Here is a 25038-nt window from a genome sequence, read left to right as displayed (position 1 = left end):
CGAACACACGCGACCGTCCTTTTGCCCGCGATGCTCAATTGTAATGCGCGCGCGACGCGGATTTGGTTAATGCTGTGGCAATGGCGAGGCTGTGATGAGAATGGAATTTCGCCTCCACCGCGCGCGGGGTTCGGAGCGTGTTCGTTGCTCGAGACGAAACGGATTTTCTATATTCGATCGTACGCGGATACGTCGAATGCTTCCCGTTTTCTATCCCGCGCGCGTTGGGAAATCCCATTCCCGTTCCGTCGTCCCATCGTACGAAAGTCATCTTTCGAGAATTTCGCGGAGGTGTGCGCCGTTACAAAATCGCTGGCACCTCCCTCCCCGCCCTGGCGGGAACAATGAGCGCGCGCTAGACACACTGCTCGAGTGGTTGCTCTCGATCGTACGTCGGCTATTTTGAATAGTTTCCCACAGGCGACGAGTGAAAAATACCGCTCGGAACACCGACAGGATAGGGTGGGGGGGGGGTGATCGAACGTCCACGCGTTTCGAGCCGCGCGGTGCCGCGTCTATGATTCACCAAACGCGAGGAGAGCCGCGACGAAAGGAGGACGGCGAGAGAGACTCATTATCGTCGAACGAGCATCGGCGAAGTTAACGTGACTCCGCGAAATAGTAATCTCGAAGAGCGCAGGCGAGCGCGTTAACGCGAAATCAGGCGTTCCGATCGTGAGACGGCGAAAGAGAGGCAGCGGACGTGAGCGTCGCCGTTTCTGCGATGCCATTTCGAAGAGTAGAAACCCGGTAGGGATCACCTTGATCCCTGAAATGTTAGGCTCGACTGTCTTCTGCATGAACCACCTATCCGTCTCCATCAGCGGTGTGTCGGGTCAGGCTCGAGCCTCTCGCTACGCTACCTACCCGGTATCGCGGAATTAGATTACGTATCTCTCCCGCGTTGCCCCGTGATTTATTCCCGGTGCCTGCCTGCCTACCCGAGGCGTGCTGCGGTTTCAACACCTTTTGACGCGTGTATTTACGATTATGAGAATTACACAAGGCAATTAGAGCCGGCCGGCTGGTATAAATACGGGTAATTGTGCGCCGGTGCGCGCGACCGCTCAAATTACGCGCGCCACGGCGGAAAATCGACCGATGCGTCGCTATGCGCCCGTTACGATCGCCGCGATTTCGCGTAATTGCGACATTATTCCGCGCGAGCCGACGATTGGACGACACGGTGAAACTGTGCGCTGGATTATCGATGCGGCCGCGGATGATCGATCTGGGAGGCGTATCTCGAGCACACGCTTCCAGCCGCCTTAGAAACGATTATCGAGGTTTAAAGTGGTAGAAAATTGTGCGCGGCTCGCGATCGCCAGGGTAGACTCCGGCAAGTAATGCAGCACGCGGCGAGGTAGGGACCGGAACGCGCTCGATCCTCTTTCTCTTCGAGGGTTAGGGCCTCGGACGGCTCATTTTCACCTGGGGTTACCTTTGGCACACAATCATCCGCCATTAAGGCCGTCTGCAAAAATTTCGAAAACACCGGAATATCCCTTTACACGGGCCCAGCAAAAACCGATACACCGTGGTATATACGTGCCATAACCCGTCCGCGGCTCGGGTTTATCGCGAATAGCCCCGTGATCGCGCGGCGTGATCTCCTCGAGATCGAGAGTAAAGACTCTCGGACGAGCGAGACGATGGAGAGAGATAAACAGCGGGGAGAAAATAAGACGGTGTCCGGGGGATCAAAGTGGCGAGAAAGAGAGGAGAGAAGAGGGGCGAAAGGGCGAGGTGAAGAGGCAGCCAGTGCTAGATCTCGAGCAACGATCGGAGATCATCTTCCCTCTTCGAACGGCTCCTCTTCCCGTCCTCGATCCTAGAAGGGGACGTGGCGCGGGGGCGAAAAGTACGCGAAGCGGTACCGCTCCCGCCGCCGCCGCCATTATCAAATTATTCACTCACACCGAGCGCCATCTATCTTCGAGCCGCGCGATCCTAACGTGTTATTATTTGATCCTCACTTTGTTAGCGATCTGACTCTAACAGCCTCGCGATATGTACCTGGTAGATTCTGCTCGGTGATCTGGAGTACTTCTCACGATCTCGCGCCACCAGCTCCGTCGAGGCACCAGGACCGACGCTTTCGAGAACGGAGAACTCCTGCTCGTGCACGCCAGAAGCCGTCGCGTTTGCTGCTCCTCGTAGTTTAGATACGACGGAGTCGACGAAATAGGAGCCAGATCCTCGATGGATCCTTTCGAAAGAGGGAGAGAGAGAGAGAGATCGTTGCGAGATAACGATAGGATTCCTGGGCGAATAACTTTCGCGAAATTACGACTACGATCTTGGCAAATTTTATATTACGATGTGAGCACTCGCTCTGAATGATCGCCGATAGAACGTGTCGATTTATTCACGTACACACCGCTGGGCACGACCTATGTCGGTAGTACGTCGTCGGCGCTCGTCAGTGTGGAGGCGAGCAAATCTCGTGAGTACACATCCTCGCGCTCCTTTCTATAATACGAAAGGTTGCGAACCGTACTGGTGTGAGTCGAAAATATGGAAAAATCGAGTTACACCACCATATCGCGTTATTCCAGGGTAACTAGCTATCTGCCTACCAGTTATTCCTACCATACGAGATACAATTTAAAGCCAATATTGTTCCGCCCGATATACGCTAGGTGGTATCGTAACGTAACAGTAATAATAATAGGAAAAGTGCATTTCTGCATGCAATCTTGAAATGTCACCGAACGTGAACACCCGAAAAATCGCAAATAACAAGCAATCTCAGCTGACCCAGAATAGATATCGAACCGCGCGAAGAACGCGCGAGAGGCTGTGGGAGCTGAAAAGGGCCAAGGGTTAGCCGTGGTACCGTTCCGCGGTTTCGACCACCGCGTCCCGGCGAGTCTCGCGTGCGAGCGTACGTTCCGCGAGTTACGGAAGGTGAACCGGCCGACGGCGGGTTGCGCCACGACTCCGTTTTTCGCGGAAACCGCCACGAGGGGAGACAGGACGGTTCGCGTGGAACGCTCTCAGAGAGGAGAATAACAACGAGAGCAACCGGGGGATCGGGATCGACGAAACTGGTCGGGGCGAGAGGGCGAGGGGACGGGGGATGATCGCGCGGCTCGTGAGGATCGGGCATAGGTAAGTGGCACTTATGTTTAATACTCGAGTGTGGATGAGTAGTCGGCCCTGCACGCGATCCTCGCGTCGGCCCGGTCTTCCCTGACCTCGCGTTCGCTAGAACCAATTTCCGCGGATAATGCGAGCGCTCCGCGAGGCTGGGACCTTCCTAACCCCTTCGCCCTCCAACCACGGGTCACAATCGCGGTGCAAATTATCGAAGGTGGCTCAAATACGATAAAGATCGTTAATAGGAAAACAGAGAGGGAACGGTCTACGTGACTGGTAGTAGCTGCGCTTATTATATACCTTCTGCGTACCGAATTAAGGTTAATGCCGTGCATCTCATTGTCGAGCAAAAAAAGCAGTTAAACTTGGGACTTCTGTTCGAATCGCGGGAAAGTGAAAGGCGCGAAGAGACCGCGTCGAACCGACGTGAAACCAAATAATCGAACGTTTACGTAGCCGAGCGTAATTGCTCCCCACGGCCGGAGCCGTGGTAATCTCGAAACTCGTTAAAAATCCCGCTAACCCGCGTTACGTGCCGTTTGTTCCAGCCTGTCATTAGCGCACCGCGGATTCCCCGCGTGAAGTCGTTTTAATATCGATCACCGCTGCGACGTTTCGAAAGGAACTAGAGGATTTTTCACACGAGCCACGAAGGTTGCTTTACGACACGAATATAGCGCCATGTTCCTGCGATGCGAACGCGTTGCCAGCTACGTTGTTTTCTCACGTGGGGTTGTCGAGCAGGCGTTGAACGCCGCGTCGAGCTGGGGACGTAGCAATCAGGAAACGATCGATCGGTCAACGGCAATCGTTTTCGCGACAAAAGACGCATCACATTTCGGCAATCAAGAAACCATCGCGAAATTTTACGTAAATTCTCGAAATTCGTTGATCAAAGTGGATGAAATCAAAATCCCACGGTCAGGCGCACTCTATTATGCCTCTTCACTACGTGAAGAATCCGATGTACGCACTTTGTCTGTTGGCGGCAGTTTGCGTACGACAACATGTTCAAAATACCAGGTATGTTTCGTAACAAATCATTATCCATGGATAAGCTAATAGACGAATGATACGAATCGATAAAACTGGTCTGTATAGAAACGATCAGCCATTAACTAAAGGCGTGACGTTTCAAACCCCGACGTTGGTGTTAACGAAACCGAACGAAACGACTCTGAAAACGGTAATAAACGCCAACAAAAATACCAATAAGGCAAAACACATAAAACTCAAAGATGCGGATTCGTTAGTCATATGCGTGCAGAACTTCGCTAAACGTGCTCGGCGGCTGGTCGATAATATTCAGCTGACCGTACCTGTAAGTGCTTACGTCTAATCAAAAACAACTGTACAATATTATCAATTGAAAAATTCAATTATTCCCATTAGGCTAAGAAATCGGCTCAATACGACGATCCATTCGCCTCCACGAGCATCCTGGACTCGTTGCTGTACTTGACCAGCAACTTTGGAATTAAGTGGCTGGCTTAATACAGGCTACGATGACCTACTAACCGATTTGTGAACAAAAAACTGTTGTTAGACGAAGATTGGCGCGGATTAAGGGGGGTTCGCGAACGATCTTTGTCGATCGACGGTAGTCAACCTGTTCTGAAGTAACTAACTCTGCCAGACGTTAACACTTTACTTTTCCTTTTTCACGAGCCAAGGAACTAACGAAATTCGCTTCGAGTGATCCGGTTCGGCGTTGCGCGCCCAACAGGCGCCAACGGGCGCGCGAACGCCGAACTTGAAGCTGAAGCTAACACGCGCGTGTCTTCAAAATACTAAACGTTGCAACGATGACAAATAAACCACCTAAATGAGAGAAATTTACTCAGAGTACTTCATACTATTCGCAGTTTAGCGATAATCAACCCTCTGCACCCCTAAAACTTTCGATGCACTTCCACGAGCCAGTCTGGTGCATCGCGGATGGATATTTATCGCGAGCATCTCTCCCCGTGGTCCCGTAGAGAGCGTGTCCCGCGATCCATTCGTCAGGACGTCGGTCGAGCGGATTTCCAAATCTCTCTCAGGGGTTCGTCGGACGCGAGACGCTCGCAGCGGTACCCGGGGCTCATTTGAATTTTCCCGGACAGGATGTGCACCGCGTGCATTTCAATCCCCTGGGTACACCCCGACGAATTATGGCCGAGCAAGAGATGGCCCGCCCCCCTCTCTCACTCTCTCTCTCTCTCTCTCTCTCTTTCTTTCTCTACTCACTGCTTTTCTCTTTCTGTCGGACGACGACGAAAGAGAGACGAACGGTGGAGGGAAACGGTACGCGGATGGTAGTTTAAGAGCGAACGCCCGGTATCCAGAGCACGTCCGGAGCGCCAACAGAACTTATTGTCGTGCGCACGGCTCGTCGGGGCATTTTAATATTTCCGCTGAATGCGCCGAGAAAACGGCCGAACGTGGGTACACCGCGGCGAACGGGACGTGGGAGAAAAAAAGAGGGAACCCTGGGGGTTTGGGGGGCGGAAAAAAAAAACAGAAGAAGAGGAAAGAGGAAAAAGAGGAACGGGCAGACCGGAGGCGAGGAATCGTTACGCGACACTGCCACTGGTCTTGCTTTTTCGACTCGTGACAGGTGCCGTGGCCACGGGAACCCTTTGTTTTTTTCTCTCCCCTTTCCTTTTTTCCCTCGGAACCGAGAGAGAGGCTGCTGCTTAGCGATGTCGAGACGACGACACCAGCAGTCCGTTTTAGAGAGGCTGGCGCCACGAAGCGCATAACGATACTCGAATTTAAATATTCGCTTCGGTCCGTGTTGGAAATATATTGCTGGTAGTTTGTTCCCCCGCGTCTCTGTTCGCCGAGAGACGTCCGACGGAACGGCCTTTCCTTTGTCGAACGTTCGTGAAAGGTTTCGCGGACAGTCGGTGTTTGGGCAATTAGCATGTTGCCCGAAGTTTTGGTCGAAAGAGTCGCCGACGAAGACACGCCAAGGATCAATGGTGTATTTTACCCCATCTGTGTTACACGTCGTACAATGAAAGACTCTCGATGCACGATCATCGTACACGAGAACGACTCTAAGATGGATAGCGTAAACGGAATCTGGGCGCTGCGAAACGACTCATCGTCTCCTTTGAACTGAACAAAATCAGAGGTAGGACAAATTTCAGCGACTTCTCCGAAACGGTGGCCCGCGAAAAAAATATTCACTGGGAGCTCCGGCGTGACGGATGCTCGGCGGGACCCACGGTTAATCCGGTGCGTGCAAAGCAGACGGTACGCCACGTATATTTCACCTCAGCCGAGAGATCTATCACTCGAGGCGGTGCATCCGCTTGCAACGCGTCTCCCGGGCCAGCGCGAGTGATGCACGACGCCCGTTTGCCCGCTCGGACGCGCGACAACCCCCGGATAAATCGCGGACGGGCCGAACGCGTGTCACCGCGTTATCGCGTCCCTTAATGCCAGTCCTCCTGGTGCAAATCGTCCTGGTAGCCGGACCGTGACGAGCGATACATTTACATGTTATGCGTGCACGGTAGCCGAGGTCCTACTGGACGCGTCACGAACGGACTGTTAATGCTGGCTTCGTACCCGACGGGGACGCAGGTTTTCGAGTTTAGACGTTACCCTTACGTGAGCGGTTTCAGAAAAGTCGGTGACTTCGAGGGGTTCGCGATGAATTGTGGGTGTATTGGGTATTCGAGAGGGAGAGTTGCACCTGTTTCGTTATTCCGTTTATGGAGAGTGAGTTTGTGGTGGATCGCGTGGAAGACGCGTATGAATGGGGAATTGGAGTCACGTCCCGTTGGCATTTTCGAGAGTGAAACGATGGAAATTCGTGAAACGTTTCTACCTGGACGAAACACTAGTTTTCGGGGATAAACTCGCGACGGAATGGATTATTACGTTGTAACGGAACGAGCTGGAAACACGGACGTCGCCGGTTCGATCTCGCGTGAGGGGGATGATTCACGCCGGCTCGACATCCAACGAGATCCGGATACGCTGGCAGCGGCGGCGATTTCGTTATGTAACCGACGTAGAAAATAGCACGGTTCTCGCGAATCGATCGCGTGCCACGATGTAACGATGCAATTCTTATTGCTACAATATAACAATTGCACCGTCCACGGGGAACGAGCCGTAGGACGCGTGTTGCAACCCGCTTGATACGTGCCATCCGTCGGTTGAACTTTGGTTGGAAAAGTTTAAGCATGGGATTCATGCAACGGGATCGCTTAATTCTCAAGAAGCAGAGTTACTTGAGCAATGCGAGACTTTGGTGGAATTTCGTAAAGAAACGTTCCGCCATTCAACCGGAGGAATCGGAATTGTTCGAAATACCGGTCCCTCATAGATCTCTCGGTTACAGTTGCATCGGTTGGAAATTCCTCCAAGTGCAACAAAATTCGCGTTGCGCATAGAAGAAGTTCCTAGACGCGATTGCGAAACATCGACGCGCGGTGCACGGTGGAAAATGAACCTGTAAATGACTTTCACGCTCGCTCGAAACCATGAAACAAGATAAACGGAGTGAACCCTCGTTCCTCACCGTGTCGAGCTTCGATTACCGAGTCACTGTTCGAATCGAACCGCTCGGAACCGAGGAGAAGTATGTTTACTCGCGCGGCGAAAGAAGGCGGAGAGGATCGTATCTTGCGTAGACGTCTCGCATCACCGGATGCGCGTGTGCCTCCCTCGCTTCCGGTCGTAAGGCTGGCCAGGCTCATTGCCATGCTCGCCGCCACGCCCGCCCCCGGAATATGAAAACGAAATCATATTCTTTGTCTACGTCTCGCCCGATCGGCCACTCTTTCATCTCCTCCATTTAACGCGTCTCATTGTTCCCGGCGATCCCACGAGAAACGAACGCGCCGGAATCACGTTCGTTTTACGCGTTTCTATTATTCATCGGTGACCGTGTCGCGTTTCCAAGTCGAAGTCGAACGGATACGGTTGATTGAAACGGGATGCAACGCGAGGCAACGTTTTCTCGCTATCGTAACGCTCGTACAAATTGCTCGATAATACGAATGACGGAACTTCTGCGGGCGTTTTGCGTAATGAGCGCTGACATTCTGCGGATCGAGATAGCAGTGACGCGTATATAGGTTGCTCTAACGGTGCAGAACGTACCGTGGATGCGTTTACGTTCGTACAGAGTTTCTTCTTGGCACAGTACCTACGGTATTATGTAAATTTTAAATGGTAACCGTGCTAACTAACGCTCGAGGAGCAAAGGTAGAAACGTTCGATAGCGCGAAAGAGGAAGAAGCGATGCCCGTTTAGGCATCGCGTCGACGATTTGGCCCGAAAGGAATACTCTTTCGACAGGAACAGCGCGCGCGGTTTCTCAAGATCGCTCGTTAGAGCCGGCAAAACCCACAACCACGTAATTGCGGCGATCATACGTTAGTTAGGTTAATAACTTTGCATTATAAATGTATTAAGCTCGAATCCAATTACGTCGGTTGCGGGATCCGTTGCGAGATGCTGCCGCGGTGTAACGTTCATTTCTCTCACCGCGGCGATTAATAACTCGAAATCGAGGCTGCGCTGCGATCAGAGCGCGAGAGATGGGACGTGTGAAATTTGAGCGCGGAAATTAGGTGCACGTTCGCGCGAACGAAGAAGGCTAAAGGGTGCGCTCCGCTTAGTCTGACATAGTCGAGATTGAGAACAAGATTCAACGGCGATGTCTGAAACGACTTTCCTCTTCGAAAAATCACTCAAGTTCGGTATTCGACGTTTGTAACTTGACTTGTCGATCGTCTGAGCGCAACAGTCTCGTTCAATCAAATTTGTAACTGATCGTGTTACGCGAACCGCCAGCACGCCGTAAGACCGCAAATACCTCAAAGTTACACCAGTTAATTGGCGATTAAGTAAGACAGTACTTTCCGCGTCAATGGCTCGACATCGTGGAAGAAAAACGAAACAACGCCGGGCTGCGACAGAGCCCCGGATGCTTTCGAACGTTTCCCGCAATTTGCAATCATGAACGCCCAGTGCACGCGATGCGCATCTGGTGCATTCGAACGTCACGCTCTCCAGTGATTTGAACGCCTGTCAGTGAGGCATAGGCGCGATCTTTCCTACGCAACAGAGCGGAACAAAGTTTGCGCTAGGCTTTTCACGGATTCCCTAATCGACTTTACACCATCGAGACACCGTTTTAAGCATTACGAGCAATCGCATGAAATTCAATTGAAAAGAGAAGATTAATTTACCCGAGCCGGCGAAAATGCCGACTACTTTCTTGCGAATTTACTTTCGTACAATTGATTTCTAGCGTAATTCTTATTTAGAGAGAGTTGCCGCGCTATACGAAGAAAGATGGATACTAAAAAGTTTCCACAAGAACTATAAATCACATTAACTTTACCGTTTGCAAATCTATTGCTCTCTAATATCATCTGAAACTGAACAAGTGTTTTGAACGATACGATAGGATCCAATATTGAACGTACACCTAAAACATTACCAAGGCATAGTTTATCCTAAAAACGATGTCGATCCACACGCTGCACGTAGGTGCCTGCAATTACCCGCGCGTCCATAATTAAGAAGTTTCCTAAAACAGTCAATTGGCGAGGCGAGCGGAAGATTCGGGACAGAAAAAGGAGAGACACAATAGAACAATACGTCTGACCGAGGATACGCCGAACGAGATGACACGCAAATAAGTGTGCGAATGGTGGCGATGCAACGCGGTCGCTGGAGCCATTCGCGAGCGGCAAAACCGTGTGTCGCCGGTGGCAATTAGCCATGCCCTGGAAAACTCGAAAGGTTGCGAAAAAAAACGGAGACGAAAAAAATGGCGGGAAAAAAGAGAGAAGAAAAAGGAGCGGAGGGGAAAAAAAGCATGACAAACGAGAAAGGTAGACAGAGGTGAGCCTGCGTCGGTGGACGTCGACGACCGTCACGGAAGGAGGGCGTTACGCACACGCGTGTGCACGATTGTGTCACAGATGTCATAATCTTACGTAATTGGGAGCCATCGTCGGGCATTTGTAAGCCGCACGCATGCGAGCTGGCCGACCGGTACGCACAGCAATTTGCTTTGATTCGGTATTGTAAATTGTGTCGCGGGAATAGTGATGTCCGCGGTTGGGAAAGCGCTAGGCCAGGAATAATGGTAACGATAGCGTTACTGGTAGAGAGACGCGCGACTCTATCCAGAAGCGTGTCGACCTCGTTTTCATCGCTTTATCTAATAATTTTCTGATAAACGTCGAGATTCGTTCCGTTCGCTGGTTGATCGACGGAATCGCAACCGAGTAACAGCGGGAATCGGATTATAAATTTAAATCGAGTCGAACCGATGCGACAAGAATGTTCGACCAAATCAATTTTCGAGTCGATCGAGAAAACGTCGCGTGAAAAAATATGCCCGTGCGCGCTTAAAACACAGATTCGTAATCACGATAAAACAAGCAAACGTCCTCGATGCAAAACCATCCTTCCTGTCACCCTAAATTTTGACTACATAATTACAGTAATTCCCCATCGGGTTACCGCTTGTAAACGTCTCATATGGGGTGTATCAAAGCCGGATGCGGGCTGAATAATTCATGAACCCGGTGGACCGAAAGCTGATGTTTATCCGGTCATTAATCAGCCCGTCTCTGTTATAATTAATTTTTGCCAGGGATGGCCTCCGTTTCGCCTCGCGGCTGACTCATGGCCGGCGTCCAATCTAATGGTAACCAGGTCGTTACCGATCGGCGTCGAAACGTTTGCTTCCCGCGGCACACGAGGTCGGCCAATTTCTTTCGTAACCCGCCCCGATGATATGCGACGGGCGCACCACCCGCGGCCATTATGAAATAACGATATATATGTATATATTCAGCGCGGGCCGCTTGAAACCGCGCGACGATGTTTGTATATCGGCCTGTTACGATATGCCAACGCGTTCCTGATCGACAGCCGCGAGTTGAATCGTGTTTTAGTTTCGTTTCGCGCCCACGTACCTGGCGCGCGCGATCGCTCGAGGAAATCGTCGCGTAGACTACGCAGGGTGACTTGATTCTCGTCGAACGAAACGCGGTAAATGGACTAAACGGACGATTGTAAATTGAGCAATTAACAGCACTCGCGTCGGTAGCGGATCTTGAAATGTACACAGGTTTTAATCACCGTAGGAATTGCCGCGCGCTTATTCGTATTCATTGGCTGGCGATTACGGCGATACGATTTTAATTTTACGATTCGCTAATTTGCCGGCTTTAATTTGACTGAAAGGCGTTTGAATCGGTGATAACGAAAGGAGAGGCTACCGATGTAACCGGTGGGCGTGTCGGGCGCGAAGAAACGACAGCAATCAATTTCACTCTACGGGGGGATGTTAATCTTCGGGTGTATAAGAAGAGGAACGGAACGGTGCGTAAGGGGGGTGAAACGAAGAAAGTACGATGAAATAGCCAGAGCGAGGAATGCTGACAGATCGTTGGGGCTCGAAAGTGAATTCCAGCGAAGAAAGGAGGAGTTTCCGGCTCATTATTTAAACCACCCTCCCTCGCCCGCCACTTGGGAAAAAGAGGTCTCGCGAACCGGCAGCACCCTCTCAAGGCGAATTAGCAAATCTAACGTAATAATTAAATTATCGCCGCCGCCGCCGCGGCCGGTTCAGGTAGTTAAAGACACGGTGTTCGTTGCGGTCAGTGCTAATGAACCGTCCCGCGCAAATGGCAGTGGGAATAAATTTGAATTTCCATTATGTCCACGGTGGCGTAGCTGGCTGTCTGCGAAAACACGGATCCCCTTGACGAGCGGCAGTTATTGTTAGCGATACGAGGCGACAGTGCTGGAATAAAGAGTTGCCTCCAATGCTTTCACTGGAAATCATTTTTTTCTACTTTCGTTTCGGTTAATTAGAATCGCGCAAAACGAGTGTCGTTAGTCGAGCAATACTTACGATTTCTTTGCTGCGACTAAACGTTATGATTGGAGCGGTACTTTGTTGTGAACGGAGAAATACATTTTTATTGATTGTATCAACAATTTTATAGTTATTGATTAAAAATTTTTGATCCTGATAGAATTGAAGGATCCTTCGGGAATCAAGCTTAAAGTATACCAAATCAGCTGGCGAAATAATCATCCCTTAACTCGGAAACATAACGAATGTCCGGCACGTAACTAGCTTCGTGGCACGGCCATAAACGCGGTACAAATATCTGACATTTACATCGTTGCATATTTATCGGCGTTGCTTTGCATAAACGGTCCTGAATATACATGCGCGTCATCAGGCTGCACCGCGATAGCGAATTTCATTGACTTCAAACACGGATCGTGGGCAATTATGCACGGGCCGCGAGCGTAATGCGACACATCTCCAGGTATTAAGTACCTATACGTATGATTTTCGCCACGTATCGCGCCTCGGGTTTCTGCAGCCAATTAATTACACGATGCACAGCGCGCCCCACGTATCCCACGAATCGTCTGATACGTGCTCTAATGAAACGGGAGGAAAGGAGACAGGGAAAGATACGAAAAGAATCGGGAGAAAAGAAAGAAACAGGCAAGTAACACGCGTCACACGTTCAGAGATCACAGGCGAACCGTGGGAGGAAGCCATTTAGAAACCCGATCCACCTGTTAATCCAATCGCCAGGACGATGCTTGAGAACGTCTTTAATTGAGTGCCACCTATGTTCCTCTCTCGGCGACCAGCGGCAGCGATGTGTGACCTAGGAAAGGTTGGCACGCTCGCGAGTTCAGGATTCGACGAATCGAACGCACCGTCGACGGGGATTAATCAACTTTCGTCGGCAAGGTGAGAGATCCGACGTCCTCGTTGCGGCATCGCGGATGAGGAGAGGGGAAAAAATAGAGGATTCGCGAGAAAAAAAATGAATAAAAAGGAAGGATGGATAATAAAGAAAGGGATAGAAGGAGGCGAGAGAGCGCAGAGAAGGATTCGAGACGGTGCCGTGTGCGAGAAAGTGCAGCACGACGATCACGAACGTATTATTGCCTTATTTTCATTTCTGCGACCGGCGATCGTGTGTCTTCGCGTAAAAGTTCAAGATGTCGATTACGAAATCGAGTAATCCGCGTCTCGAGCCGCGTGCGTGGTAAGGTGCCAGGGTCGGCACGTTCGAGATCCAGCTATCAGCTTGGCTGCTCTAACGAAGATCGATACATTCGTTAATTAACGAATAATCTTTTCCTTCTTTTCTTTTATCTTCTATTCCGCGTGCGTGTGCCCGCGGTATACGTATACGTGTGCGCGCACGCCTGTATGCGAGGGATCGCGCGCTTCATTTTAACCCCGTATCTCTACGGTCGTGCAATTAAATCGCTGCACGAGAGTGACGCATCACCGCGAGGTCGTCGTTCGAACTAATTAGCACATTCCACGCGGATGATGTTACGAAACGTGAGATAGACGGTCTATAATAGGAGCGGTGATACCCACGTTCGAATAATCGATACACCAGGATTTATTACGCCGACGATACGTACGTTTTCGCGCGGATTCGTTCGTTGCGACACGCGAATCGGAGCCAATTTCGCGCGGCCGAAAGAATCCACCGATTCGACCTAATTAACCAGCCAGAGGCGTCTATCGCTGGTGTTTAAATGGCAGATCCTCCTACGGGTACCCGAAAGAAAATTTCACTTCGATGGTGAAACTCTAAACCCCTTTCTAAAGACGTTTAATTATTTCGCTGGAACGACTCTTACGTAAACTCCCATCCTGTACCGCGTTTTAATAAAACAAAAATCGGCCGAATAATCGATACAAGTTCCAACGCACACGGATACAGCGTCGAATATCGTTAACCTTATGTAAGAGAAAATCCTCGGCTAAGGAGTCTAAAGGGAACACGTGGTGGATCGAATCGGGCAATCTTCCTACGTGTTCCCGTAACTGTTCCAAAACGATCGCGGTACGAGCACGAATCGCGCGGTATCAAGATCGTGTTGCCTTCGACACCTGAACCCGAGTTATTGGGCGCGTGTGAATTAAGCTGAACACGAACCACGAGCTGGATGAAACCGATGTAATCCTAATTCACTTTTATATTTCACGTACGTAGGAGCCTGGCGATGGAGAAGGAAAAGGTGATCGAGCCACGCTAGACGGTGTACGAACGAGAGGGGTCTGCCGCGGAGCAGCTGACGCGAATTACGGGAACTCGAGACTTTACAAAGCTTATTGCCCGGCTAGGTTAAACATGGAACGTTGGGTTAGGCCGGGTCGTTTCCTCTGGCCAGGTTTAATCATCCCTCGCTCGAGCGAGCCTAAGGATTTTTAGACGCCGCGGATAAATCGATTCGATTATTCTGGTAAAAATGGTTGCTTCGCCGTGTGGAATGCGGGAACGCGAATCTGGCGCGGGTTAACCGGTCGCGTAATAATTTAGGCGGCGACGAACGATCCACGGTTCGCTCGTTCCGTATTGTCTCGCTCGTGATGACGACTCGGCTCGGCGATCGTTGACCGCGATATGTTTCCGGAAAATCGCATGCGAAACGATCGCGATGACAACTGATCGCGGTGAAAGCTTCGTTCTTGTCTCGTTTCTGGCCTGCCAGACCAGTTTTCGAGCGTTTCGTCTAGAAAGGGATCGGCATGTCGATGACACAACTCTGCGCGTGTCTTACGGTAAACTGTACTTCGACTCGACACGCGCGCGCGGTTAAAAGACCGCAGACTGGACGCGCAATGTCTTGAAAAACGAACCAGATTCAGACGAAATCGACTGGAAGTTAGAAAATATTTGGTAGATCTTTGTTGCAGCGCTGGTAGGCCGCGAACGTTCGGTTTTCGCGCTCATCGAGCAGGAAGGTGGGGCAGCGGTATCAAAAGCGCGGAGCAGCGGCGCTCGTATGCGCTTCTTTTGCCACATCCCTCTTTTTTTCATGTACGCTCGTTTCGTATTCCCGTGCGACCGTCGGCGACGACGCCACCGTACATTCTAAGAGACTGACTCATCCGAGTCCAGTGCCTCTTCTTCATCGACACAGGACGCTCCGCGTCTGGTCACGTCCCGTGGCACGGAGAGCTGCATTACGCACCCTTCGTACACGCTTCTATGCGCTCGCCTCTTAACCAGGTGCCTACAATGTATTATCTCTACCGTGCAATGAGACCTGCTAACGCGGAACACGTCCGCTCTCGCATTATAATGAAGATGCCGCGACGCCAGTAACCAACGGAAAAGGACATTGCCAAGAGGAAATCCTCGATCATTCTGACCGCGAACTTTGAAATACCGATCGCGGCGAATCGTAACGAGGGTATTCGAACGCTCTCCACACATTTCGAACAAGCTGTCGATGACGGTGACGTAAGGATGAACATTAACAATTAAAAGGAGACCTTTTTCGTATCAACAATTTAAAAAAACATAGAAAATTGCTACGAAAATTCTGTCTGGAAGCGCGTTGCTCGTCGATTCCCCCCGTTTTCGGATTCCTCGGCTGGTAAACCCGTGCAACGACGCGTTGCACATAGCCGGCGGAGCGCGTACGCGATTCACGCGAGCACGAGAGGAGCCGTCGATGCGTATCCAGCTATCCACGTGCCAGGCGTTGCGTGCGACACGCCCAGTGCGTGGCTCGTACCGCACGCACATACGTGCCGCGCGAACCGAGATTTATGCCATTGGCCGCGAACCGCACCGCTCGTTTATCGGCCGTTCCACGCGCCCAGGATCCCGGCAACGAACCAGGTAATCGCACCTTACACCGTGATCCCCCCGATCTCTCTCGATCTCTCGGACTGCCCCGACAGAGACGTTATCGTTCGATCGTTATCGTTCGCTCCGATCGGTTAGACGTTCCTTTCTTCCACCACGACTCTGCTCAACTGATTTAACGGGGGTGTAAATTGCACGGTAGGATTATTCAGCCAGTCTGGTATTATTAACGTAAAAAGACCTGGTCAAGTTTAACGAATTTAATTAACGCTCGACTCCAATTATCATAACGGGGCAGAGCATCACGGAAAACGAAACCGTCTGTTCCCCGTGAATATTAATTACTCCGATCCGTCATGTCCTCTTGATTAACCTCGAGGCTACCGCGTCTCCTTAACGTTTAAACGCATCTCCCAATTATCCCCGCTCGAGAAGTTCCAGCACGAAATGTAGAACGAACAGGTGCGCTAGTCTTGATTTATCTGGTCCCATGGATCAGACATCTTTCCATCGGTGAACTGGTCAAGGAAAATCGGCGAACGCAGATACGGACGTAGGTCAAACGGTAAGCAGGTGCGGCTAGGAAACGATCGTCTGGATGCAAAGCGAGCTGCGCGTCGAACGGGGCGCCACTCTGCTTCGTGTTTGCCGATTCCTTTCAGCTGCGAATCGGTCGGTGGGTGAGTCAGAGCCGAAGATACGAACGAGCGGACGTACTCATAATTATTCCAACGACCGTTCTACTTTGATCTCGTTATCGAATGCGATTTTTACTTACATCTTTACGGGATGAAACAGACGTACAAACTCCACGGTGGTAACTTTCGAAGAATCGGTCAGTAGTTAGAAAAATGTTGACTGAACGCGAGGACGTTTCGAGGAAACCCACGTGTGGTCAACGTGTTTCGTCCGCGGATACGAGGGACGCTCGACGCGCAGCAACCTAATAAATAATCGAATCAACGTCCCCCGGCTTTCGAAGTCGATCCAAACGATTATGATCGATAACGTCACGCGGAAGAGGAGGGAAAGAATAAAGAACGAAGGAGGACGGAGAACGAAGAAAAGGTGGGGTTCTGTTGGTTCGAGTTTCCGAGAGCTGGCCCTCCTCGTCGTCGTCCTGGTACGGAGGCTTGCCGGATACGCGTTCCCTGCATCTGTAACGAGGGATGCGCGCGGCTCCGACACGCCGGTGGCAGTGTCGTTGCGCACGATGCATAAAAGCGCAGCGCGGCCGACTATCGGCTATCGGTTTTCGAGCGCGAGCGCGCGTTCTACGCGCCTCGGTACTTATCCAGCCCGGGGCATTGAAATGCAATCCCTCGCGCGGATGATTTATACCTCGCCAATGCCCGCCCGCGGGGCAGGATGTCGCACGTCCCTTCTTTATGTCTCTATCGTTCGCCTTCGAAAATATCCCGCAGCGCCGAAGCGCGTTACGCTTGACACGTACGTACCAGCACGATCGGCGCCACCGAGTTCGACTGCGGATCGAATCCGAACGATCGACAGATATACGTATGCGATCGCGATCGGTGAAATTTGTCGCTTCGTTTTACGACATCCAACGATGGAACAGCACAACCCAGTCAGGGGTGGTTCTCCACTTTTTTTGATTCGACGGTTGAAACAGTCTTCGATTACGATCATTCGATAGAGATTATTGGAGCGAAGTGTCAAGCAACGTCAGATCGATTTAACTGTAGTGAATCCACCGCAACGAGTGACAACTCTTTCGTGTAAAAGAAGCAATCGCGACGAGGCAACGCGTTGTATAACCGAAAGCTCGGCAAGCTCACGAATCATCGTCAAACCATTTCGGCCCGGGATCGTTCAGAAATTCGGCACGCGGCCGCTGGAAACGACGATAAACAACGCCATTGCGACGCACGCGGACCGAATATCGATCCCAAGTTCACGAAGCGGTGTAACGAACCGCGAGCCTCCGCTCGCGAAACAGAGAGAGAGAGAGAGAGAGAGAGAGAGAGAGAGAGGGAGAAAAAGACCCGTGTGCGTCTCCGTGGAGAAAGTCTGGTATAACGCGTCGTAACGAACGACTCCTTTGTTCGCGATTAAGATCGGAACGTCGTAATTATGTGGGACGGCGGGGTGTAGCGTGCTAGTATTAAATCGAGCGAGGTAACCCGCGGGAATAGAGGCGTCGCGTTGGGCCACGTGGTAGCTATCGTTGGGCCCCGTGCTCTCGTCGCATCGAGCGCTGTTTACGGTACGTAACCGGGGCCCCCCCTGAGTCCGCTCTACATCCGAACGCATTAGAAATGGTCGAGCGTGTAATAAGCGGGGACCGAAAAATTAGCATCTGCCGGCTGGGAGACAATGGCTGATTTGAATAACAATGTCCGCTACCGTGTGGGCTTCTAACTCTTAACTATGGGTTTGCTAGACTCTCTCGGCGCGATGCGAGTCTGCATATCGCGCTCGCATACCCAACGCCGTGTGCTCGCACATGACAATGCGTCTGCCTCCGCGATTCCCTACCGCGAGTTGCTCCCGCGACTCGGACCGGTTCCTGAAAAATTGCCGTCCTTTTTTTTTCGAGATCGCGCTCTCGACACTTTTCCCGCGTTTTCTACGACCGGTTTCTGCGCGACGCCGCGCTTGTGAAATCGACCCGACAAATCCACGCGCTCGATCTCCGCCCGTTCGTTCTTTGGGACAAGTTCGTTATTTGCATACCACGTCTCTCTTATCCCGCGTTACGGACAACCGTTCGATCGAGGATAATCGAAGAGACAATCGTTTTAGACGTCGTTGGATTAGAATTATTTAGAATACCGTCGACACACCTTTTTCGATTCTTCGATCGCGAGGCGAACGAGATCGGTACGCTTGTTGCGCGCAGACTACGAGATACAGACTACACGACCTAGGCGCCGTTAGTACAAGGTGACATCATTCAAAACACTGGAAGCACGCAGCTAGTGTCGCGAGCCATCGACATTGCTCGAACGGTAAAACGCGGAAAACTCACCCCCGGACGCGCGCAACCGGGAGAGGCGATCCGTGGCAGCTTCCGCAAAGCAGCAATTAATACGGGCGTGTATTGGAAAAAATATCACGGACATACCCAAGTGCCAAGAAGCGGTAGCGAAGCCGTGGCTGCCAGTTAAACGTAACATAAGTATGAGCCAGTGCGAGCGGTATACGAGGTCCTCATATCGATGCGCAGATGTCTGACCCTGAAGTGTCTTCACCCTCGGCTGGCTGGTCGATTCGGTGTGCGTGGATCGCACACGATCGTTCCTGTTACACCATCGTGCGAGCCGCGTCGGCCACTATTCACTTTGTGCGCGCCCCTCCGTGGACAGTGAGACGAATATAGTTTGTGCGTGACCAGGGCGGCAAGTGTCATCTGCTGATGCACGATCACCCGCACTCACGTACGCACACAATCGCGCTAAATTCCATCGCGGTGGTACACCACTACCGTATGATAACCGATTTAACGTACGTGACGACGTTCGCGAGCCGCCGCCGGAATCCAGACTGAGGGGCCCTCGGTCAATCTCGGCTCGGTCGAATTGCCGAACTTACACGGAGATTACACGAGGACAACTTCGTACGATTTCCGAAAATTGTTTTCCTCGCTTGTATACATCGCTCGGGTCGTTGTCTTCGTTTGCTTTCCGGGAACGCGCCCGCGATAGATCGCTCAAGGGTGTTTCGCTCTTATCATTCCAAAGTAACTCGCAGCTCGCTCTCGCTGAGCAGCAAATTTCCACGAAATTTAATTCGCGGAAGTACCAGTAATTCAGTTATCTTTCCCTAATACGAGAAGCGGTATTAAAGACTCACCGTTCAGTTTGCAGTGCGCCTCCGTGCTTAACGGTTCGTTTTAAAGCTCCATATTTCACGTTGGTGCCCACTTCGTTTCGACGTCCCGGTGGAAGCTCGTATACCTGTAATGGAATAAATACAGGTAAGAACGATGTGCGAAGGAACAAGTGCAGCGAGTCATACGACGGGATCGTTTCACGCGAATGGAAAGATCGGCGCCCCTTAACAAGATCGTACGATCGGGAAGCGTAACACGCGGGAACGACGTAAAATTTCGGTTTTACGCGGTCATAAATAGCTCCCGTGCACGGTAGCTCGTTACAGTTTATGACGAAGCTCTCTGGACAGTTATGGGTGACGGGGAACGATGTCATGTCGAATAACGCGTGGGTGCGGGGCCCGGCGGCCATTGTTCGAAGGTGTCGCCTTCGTAATTTCGCGCGAACGCCACGAGAATACACTGTGTTGCCGATCTCGAGTAGCTCGGATCGCATTTTCGACGCTCGTACCATAAAAACGGAGCCCGGTTAAGAAGCGAGCGATCCCTCTTCGAGTCGCTCATTGTTTGTCGAGTGTAATATAAGTTTTAGCGATTCGCCATAGGGTATAACTCAGCCAATAAACTGTCATTAGTGTCCGAGCGTGTACGCGGGGCCACTTAAGGCGGATTGCGGGAGCGCGGAAGGCGATACTGTCCGAGAGAATCTACGGCTCGATCCGGTAAACACGTCTAAACGTCGCTAAAAAGAGCAATTCGTACGGTCGGTGCCTGTGATCCGCTGCAAACGCATCCTAAGCACACTATTCGGACAATGGACGATGATCACCTTTCCCTCGACGCGGTAGCGCAGCGTTTGTGCCGAAACAGGTGCCCTCTTCGCTCCCGCTATTGGGCCATAAAATCAGAATGTCCGGACAGGTAGGAGCGGATAAGATAGAGAGACTTAGGGCAACGTTCGTGTTTGCCCTGCGAGCGGATCACTTCGAGCTTTCATTTTAAGGTTTTATTGGGACCGAGAAGGCTGCGTTGGGGGCGTAGGAAAGCTTTTTTTTTTGTTCACCTCCGTTCTTGTTCTCTCGGTCACGTATTAGAAGTACAGGCGCACGAGGATCTTCTCCATGATGCGCTACCATGCGCCACGGTCGATCCTTTTTCATTCTCGGCCTATTCCTCCTCTTTCTTTCTCGTTTTCTCTCTCTTTACCCGTCTACAGGTATGCGCACATCGTGCTCTACGATGTTTGACTTAACGTTATCGTTAATCGACGGACACGGTGGATTTACATTGCGGATTCGGCGGTGGCATTTGATTCCCTGTAACCCCGCTAGGTGCACCGTAGGCACGGTTAAATTTCTCGTCACTCTCGATCGGATAAGTTTCTGTTACCCCCGCGATGCATCTTATGCCCACGAAGGTCACGTCGTGTTTGAGAGAACCTGCTGGATCGAACTCGCTCACGGGTAGCGTATCAGCTTACTTAGTCGTAGATCGTGCCCGCCAGGCCTTGTTGCGAACATTTATTTTCTTCTTATTGGCTGTGTACTGTCGATTTCTGGACTACCTAATCGTAAATCACCGTGGGGGCCGAGACGGTGCTCGAGTAGTGTATACCTGCATTCTTCGCCGGTACACGCTGGTAACACGACGATCGGCGTATAACAGCGGCCATGTGCACCGCTGCACGCCGGCCCCGATTCGATAAGGACGATTAACGTGTCCGCGATATCAATAAATATGGCTGGTCCGATACCCCCGGATGCATACTGTTAAATCACACGCTATCGCGGCTTCCTGGCTAATTTTCTCTTACCTCCGTCTTCATCCCGGCAGCTACCGCCACCGAGTCGCGGCCGTTTTCCCGGATCACCTTCGAAATTACGAAACCGCCATCTGGTTACTGCCTAAACCCAGACCTTGCAACCAGTCACGCTCCCATTACCCAGCCATAACTAGGATATCTCATAAGATCATCGTTGCGATACACTCTTTCTTACGAGCAAAACTTAACCTTAATTACTTCGCTACTGCCTCGACTGAAACTACATACGTTTCGCTGGAAGAATAACCGCTAGATTTAGCTACACGGTCGAGCCTGTTCTCATTAGCCGGTAGACCAATCCGTCAAGAGCTGGGAAAGGGTTGGTTGGAGCACGGCTCGCCGGAGCCGGCGATCGCGTGGCGCGCGATAAGTTTCACGGTGGCACGAACGGGGTCGAAAAGCGTGCGCGCGAGGCCGCGTTTAAAAGGCCGCGCGCAGCCGTTCCCCAAGAATGGCGCGGGTTTTCGCTCTGGCGAGCAACGAGAGAGCGGTGGCGGGTCGATCTCGTCGGTTGGAAAACGGTTTCAAGGTCCGCGCGAGCTTTCCGCGCGCGAAGTAACGAGGGCGCGAAGCGCGTCTCCGCGCGCGCGCTCGCTCATGCCGTTCAGCTGGGTCAGAACCGTTGCGCAATCGTTGCCCGACAACATCCTCGGAGCGGCGAACTGGCGAACGGCGCGGTCGCCGTCGAAAGGAAAAGTGTAGGAGAGCTAGGCAAGCGCGTAGGGCCAAAGGCAGACGCGGAGAAAGTAGGATGGGACCAAGGAGAGAGGGGTGGAGGAAAATATAGCCGCGAGATTCGCCTCGTTCGATGCCAGGACCCACGCCCGCATTGTGCTTCGCGTCCAACTTGTCGTTCTCGCCCGTTTCATTGTGTGCCTCTTCCTCCTCCTCTGTCAGGCTCCCTTCACCCTCCGCAACGCGAGTTAACCGAGGCAAGCGGGCACCGGATTAGGTGGGCAGACGCGTATGAGTCACGGCGTTGCTCGCGAGCGAAGCAAGTGAGATTTTCTTGCATACGGAGAGTCGACGCCCTAACCCACATAAATCGGTGCCATTAGCTGGCCAGGAAAGGCCTTTTCCTCGCACCTATGGGCGAGCGTGCCTCCCGGACAGGCACGCGGGGTAATCGACCGTCCGGGTGGGAGGTCGGTCGCCCCTTTGTTCAGCCGCGACGCCCGCTGGAATCTCGACTGGCGTAATCGAAATTCTTTTATTAAGTCATTCAGCCGTCGATGATGCACGGCTGAGGAGGCGTTCTATTATAGTTGTAATCGAAGGCGTTACGCTCGACGTTCGATATCGAGCGTAGATACGGGACCGCGAGAAAATTGCCGCGAGCACGACCGCGCCGAGTATTTATGGAAACGATCGAGCTGCCATTAACGAGCCAGCCACAATGAGACAGGGAGGCCTCTAATCCGTTACGGTGCCGCGCGGTGTGTATTCAATATGCATGTGTATCGGTTCACCGAGGCGCGCTCGCGAGTTTCTTTTCCATCGGAGGAGAGAGACTGGTGGTGCCTCATGGGAAACGAACCCCCGGATGGTGGTAGACGGTGAAAAAAAGGCTCGACGCGTGGGCGTGTGTACCGAGTGTCCATTCTTCTGCGTGTCGACACAAGGGACAATGCTCCTCTTCTGCCAAGTGCGGATGGAGTTTGTCGCGGCGGATTTCAGAGTTCATTCACACTGATTGATTTTTATTTTTTACAGGAAAGCGAAAGCGCTCGCTCCTGAATATGAATTCATCGAGTTTCACCATTGTTCCCGTCGAACCTTTTATTTTATGAATGGCCGTGCCGCTGTTCCAACGATCGTAGGAATGCGTTACATCGCGGGGAGCGAAAAAACACTACCGAGTTTCGCTTCCGATCGTCGAAACGTTCGAGGTAAGCCTTTGTACAGTTCGGATCCTTTTCATCTTGGAGAATCATTTACGTCGACAGAGACGAGGACCGAGGGCAAACGGTGAGATCGGAGCGAGGCTGGATCGCGAGGTGGAAGCGAGCAGGTCGGAGGAACCACGTGGAACAATGGGCACCACTGTCAAAGAGTTGCTCGGTACGGTGCAACTCGAAGGAGATCCGATAAGATAGGTGCAGCCCCGCTCTCCATCCCTCCCTCTCTCGTTCTCTCTCACTCGCTTTTTCTCGGGACCACCATTCATCGGCGCCGTGGTCGTGGGTAACTCTTTACCCTTTTCACAGTGCGCCGTATTAGAGCCATTGTGTTATCTGTCATGGCCGAGATATCCGAAGGGCCAACACCGACGACGGCTTTCGGTGCCCCGGCCAAAGGAACTAGTCGTGTCAGAGGCGTGAAAAGCCCTCGCGTGGGTGGCACGAGGCAGCTCGATACATCCGCCTTCGCCTTTCACGACCCTCCGAAAAACCGACGACCGCGTTCGCCTTTATTTCAGACCGTAATTATCCGTCTACGCGATGAAAAGCAGCGTATCGATAAAATTGATGGAAAAGAAAAGATATTTGACGGCACAAAGAGATCGAACCGTTTAACTCTATCCACTTCGCGATTGGACGACAGAAAGGAGCCAGGCTATCGCGCCTACTGTCAATCCGTCAGCGACTCGCGTAGCAATTTTCACGCCGACAACGATCTCGGACGGGAGACACTCGGATCGAGAGCGCAATTCTCGGAACAAAGGGCAATCGTCGATGGAAACTCGGATCGAATAGTTTTCCACCGTTGAGAATCGATTTCAAGCACCGCGTCGATAGACGACACGACGCAGGGAGGAGCGTGTCTACCTACGTGCACAGCTATCTATCCGTCCGTGCATCTATCTGCCTACCTACCACCTACCCACCATCCGTACCGTCCGTCCGTCCGTCCGTCCGTCTGTCGCGTTGCTGTTGCTTTCGCACACCGAATTGTAAAAGGCCGTGTAACACTTGCAACGAAAATCGAGGAGAGACTTCGCCTGTCGGGCAACAATGGTTAACGCGCGCGCTCTCTTACGTTTCCCAGGACGATTAATCCGCGGACAATGCGGCGATTACGCCACGACAATTAGCGACAATGGCTGAGCCAGCGAAAAAGAGAGACGCGTCGAGACGGACGGTCGACTAAACTCGGGTCCGCTTCCCTAACGCGGATAGACAGAGAGCTGGAGAACAGAGGCAGGCTCGAGTTATTGCGTTCGTCCACCATAGACGCCTGATTTTGCGGTCGAAATCGAAGGCTGGAAAATTGATTTGCCAATCGATTCCCCAAGCGCGAATCGATTCCCGATTTCGTCAATTGTCGCGAGCAACGAAACGGATTGCTCCTAGAAAGAAAGGATACTCGGAGCTCGCGAAACGCGCGGAGCAGCGGCACCCACGAGCTGGCGGCTCCGCTGCGTGCTGCGCTCGGAGTGTGTAAGCGGGCACGCGCGTGCCTACCGTCGTTCGCGTATGTGGAGCATGGGATCGGCATTGTCTATTGTTGACTGTTTTATTGCCGGCGGGTCATGGTCGCGGGCTGACACTTCGCCAATCCGAATCGCGCTGCCTCCTCGCGAGCCGCGGCCCGTTTATCAAGATAGAAAGGATTACGCGTCCGTTTCGTTCCGTGACTACGATTGTCGTGGGGGCCGCCGGTGTTTCGTATCTCGGTTAAATGCACTCATCCCGGCCGCGCCGCTCGAGAGGATCGCCCCGCAACGCGATTCCTCCTCGCTTTTC

The 25038-nt window shown here is 52.0% G+C and overlaps 2 protein-coding genes across 2 annotated transcripts in view; both read left to right on the top strand.

Annotated features, from left to right (window-relative positions):
* Nucleotides 1–451: 451 nt before the first annotated feature.
* Fz2 (frizzled 2) overlaps nucleotides 452–25038 on the top strand; it is a 190893-nt gene continuing 166306 nt past the window's right edge. Inside the window, exon 1 of the mRNA XM_076896771.1 lies at nucleotides 452–462. The gene's annotated coding sequence lies outside the window, so the exon portion shown is untranslated. The remainder of the gene's footprint in view (nucleotides 463–25038) is intronic.
* Nucleotides 4040–4596, top strand: LOC143424168 (uncharacterized). Its single transcript, XM_076896067.1, is given in 2 exon segments — nucleotides 4040–4423; nucleotides 4495–4596. Coding segments are annotated over 2 exon segments (486 nt in total).

The sequence above is a fragment of the Xylocopa sonorina genome, chromosome 6, assembly GCF_050948175.1.
Source record: "Xylocopa sonorina isolate GNS202 chromosome 6, iyXylSono1_principal, whole genome shotgun sequence".
Classification (NCBI taxonomy): Eukaryota; Metazoa; Arthropoda; class Insecta; order Hymenoptera; family Apidae; genus Xylocopa; species Xylocopa sonorina.
Note: the sequence above shows the minus strand (reverse complement) of the source record. Positions and strands in the feature narration are given on the sequence as shown.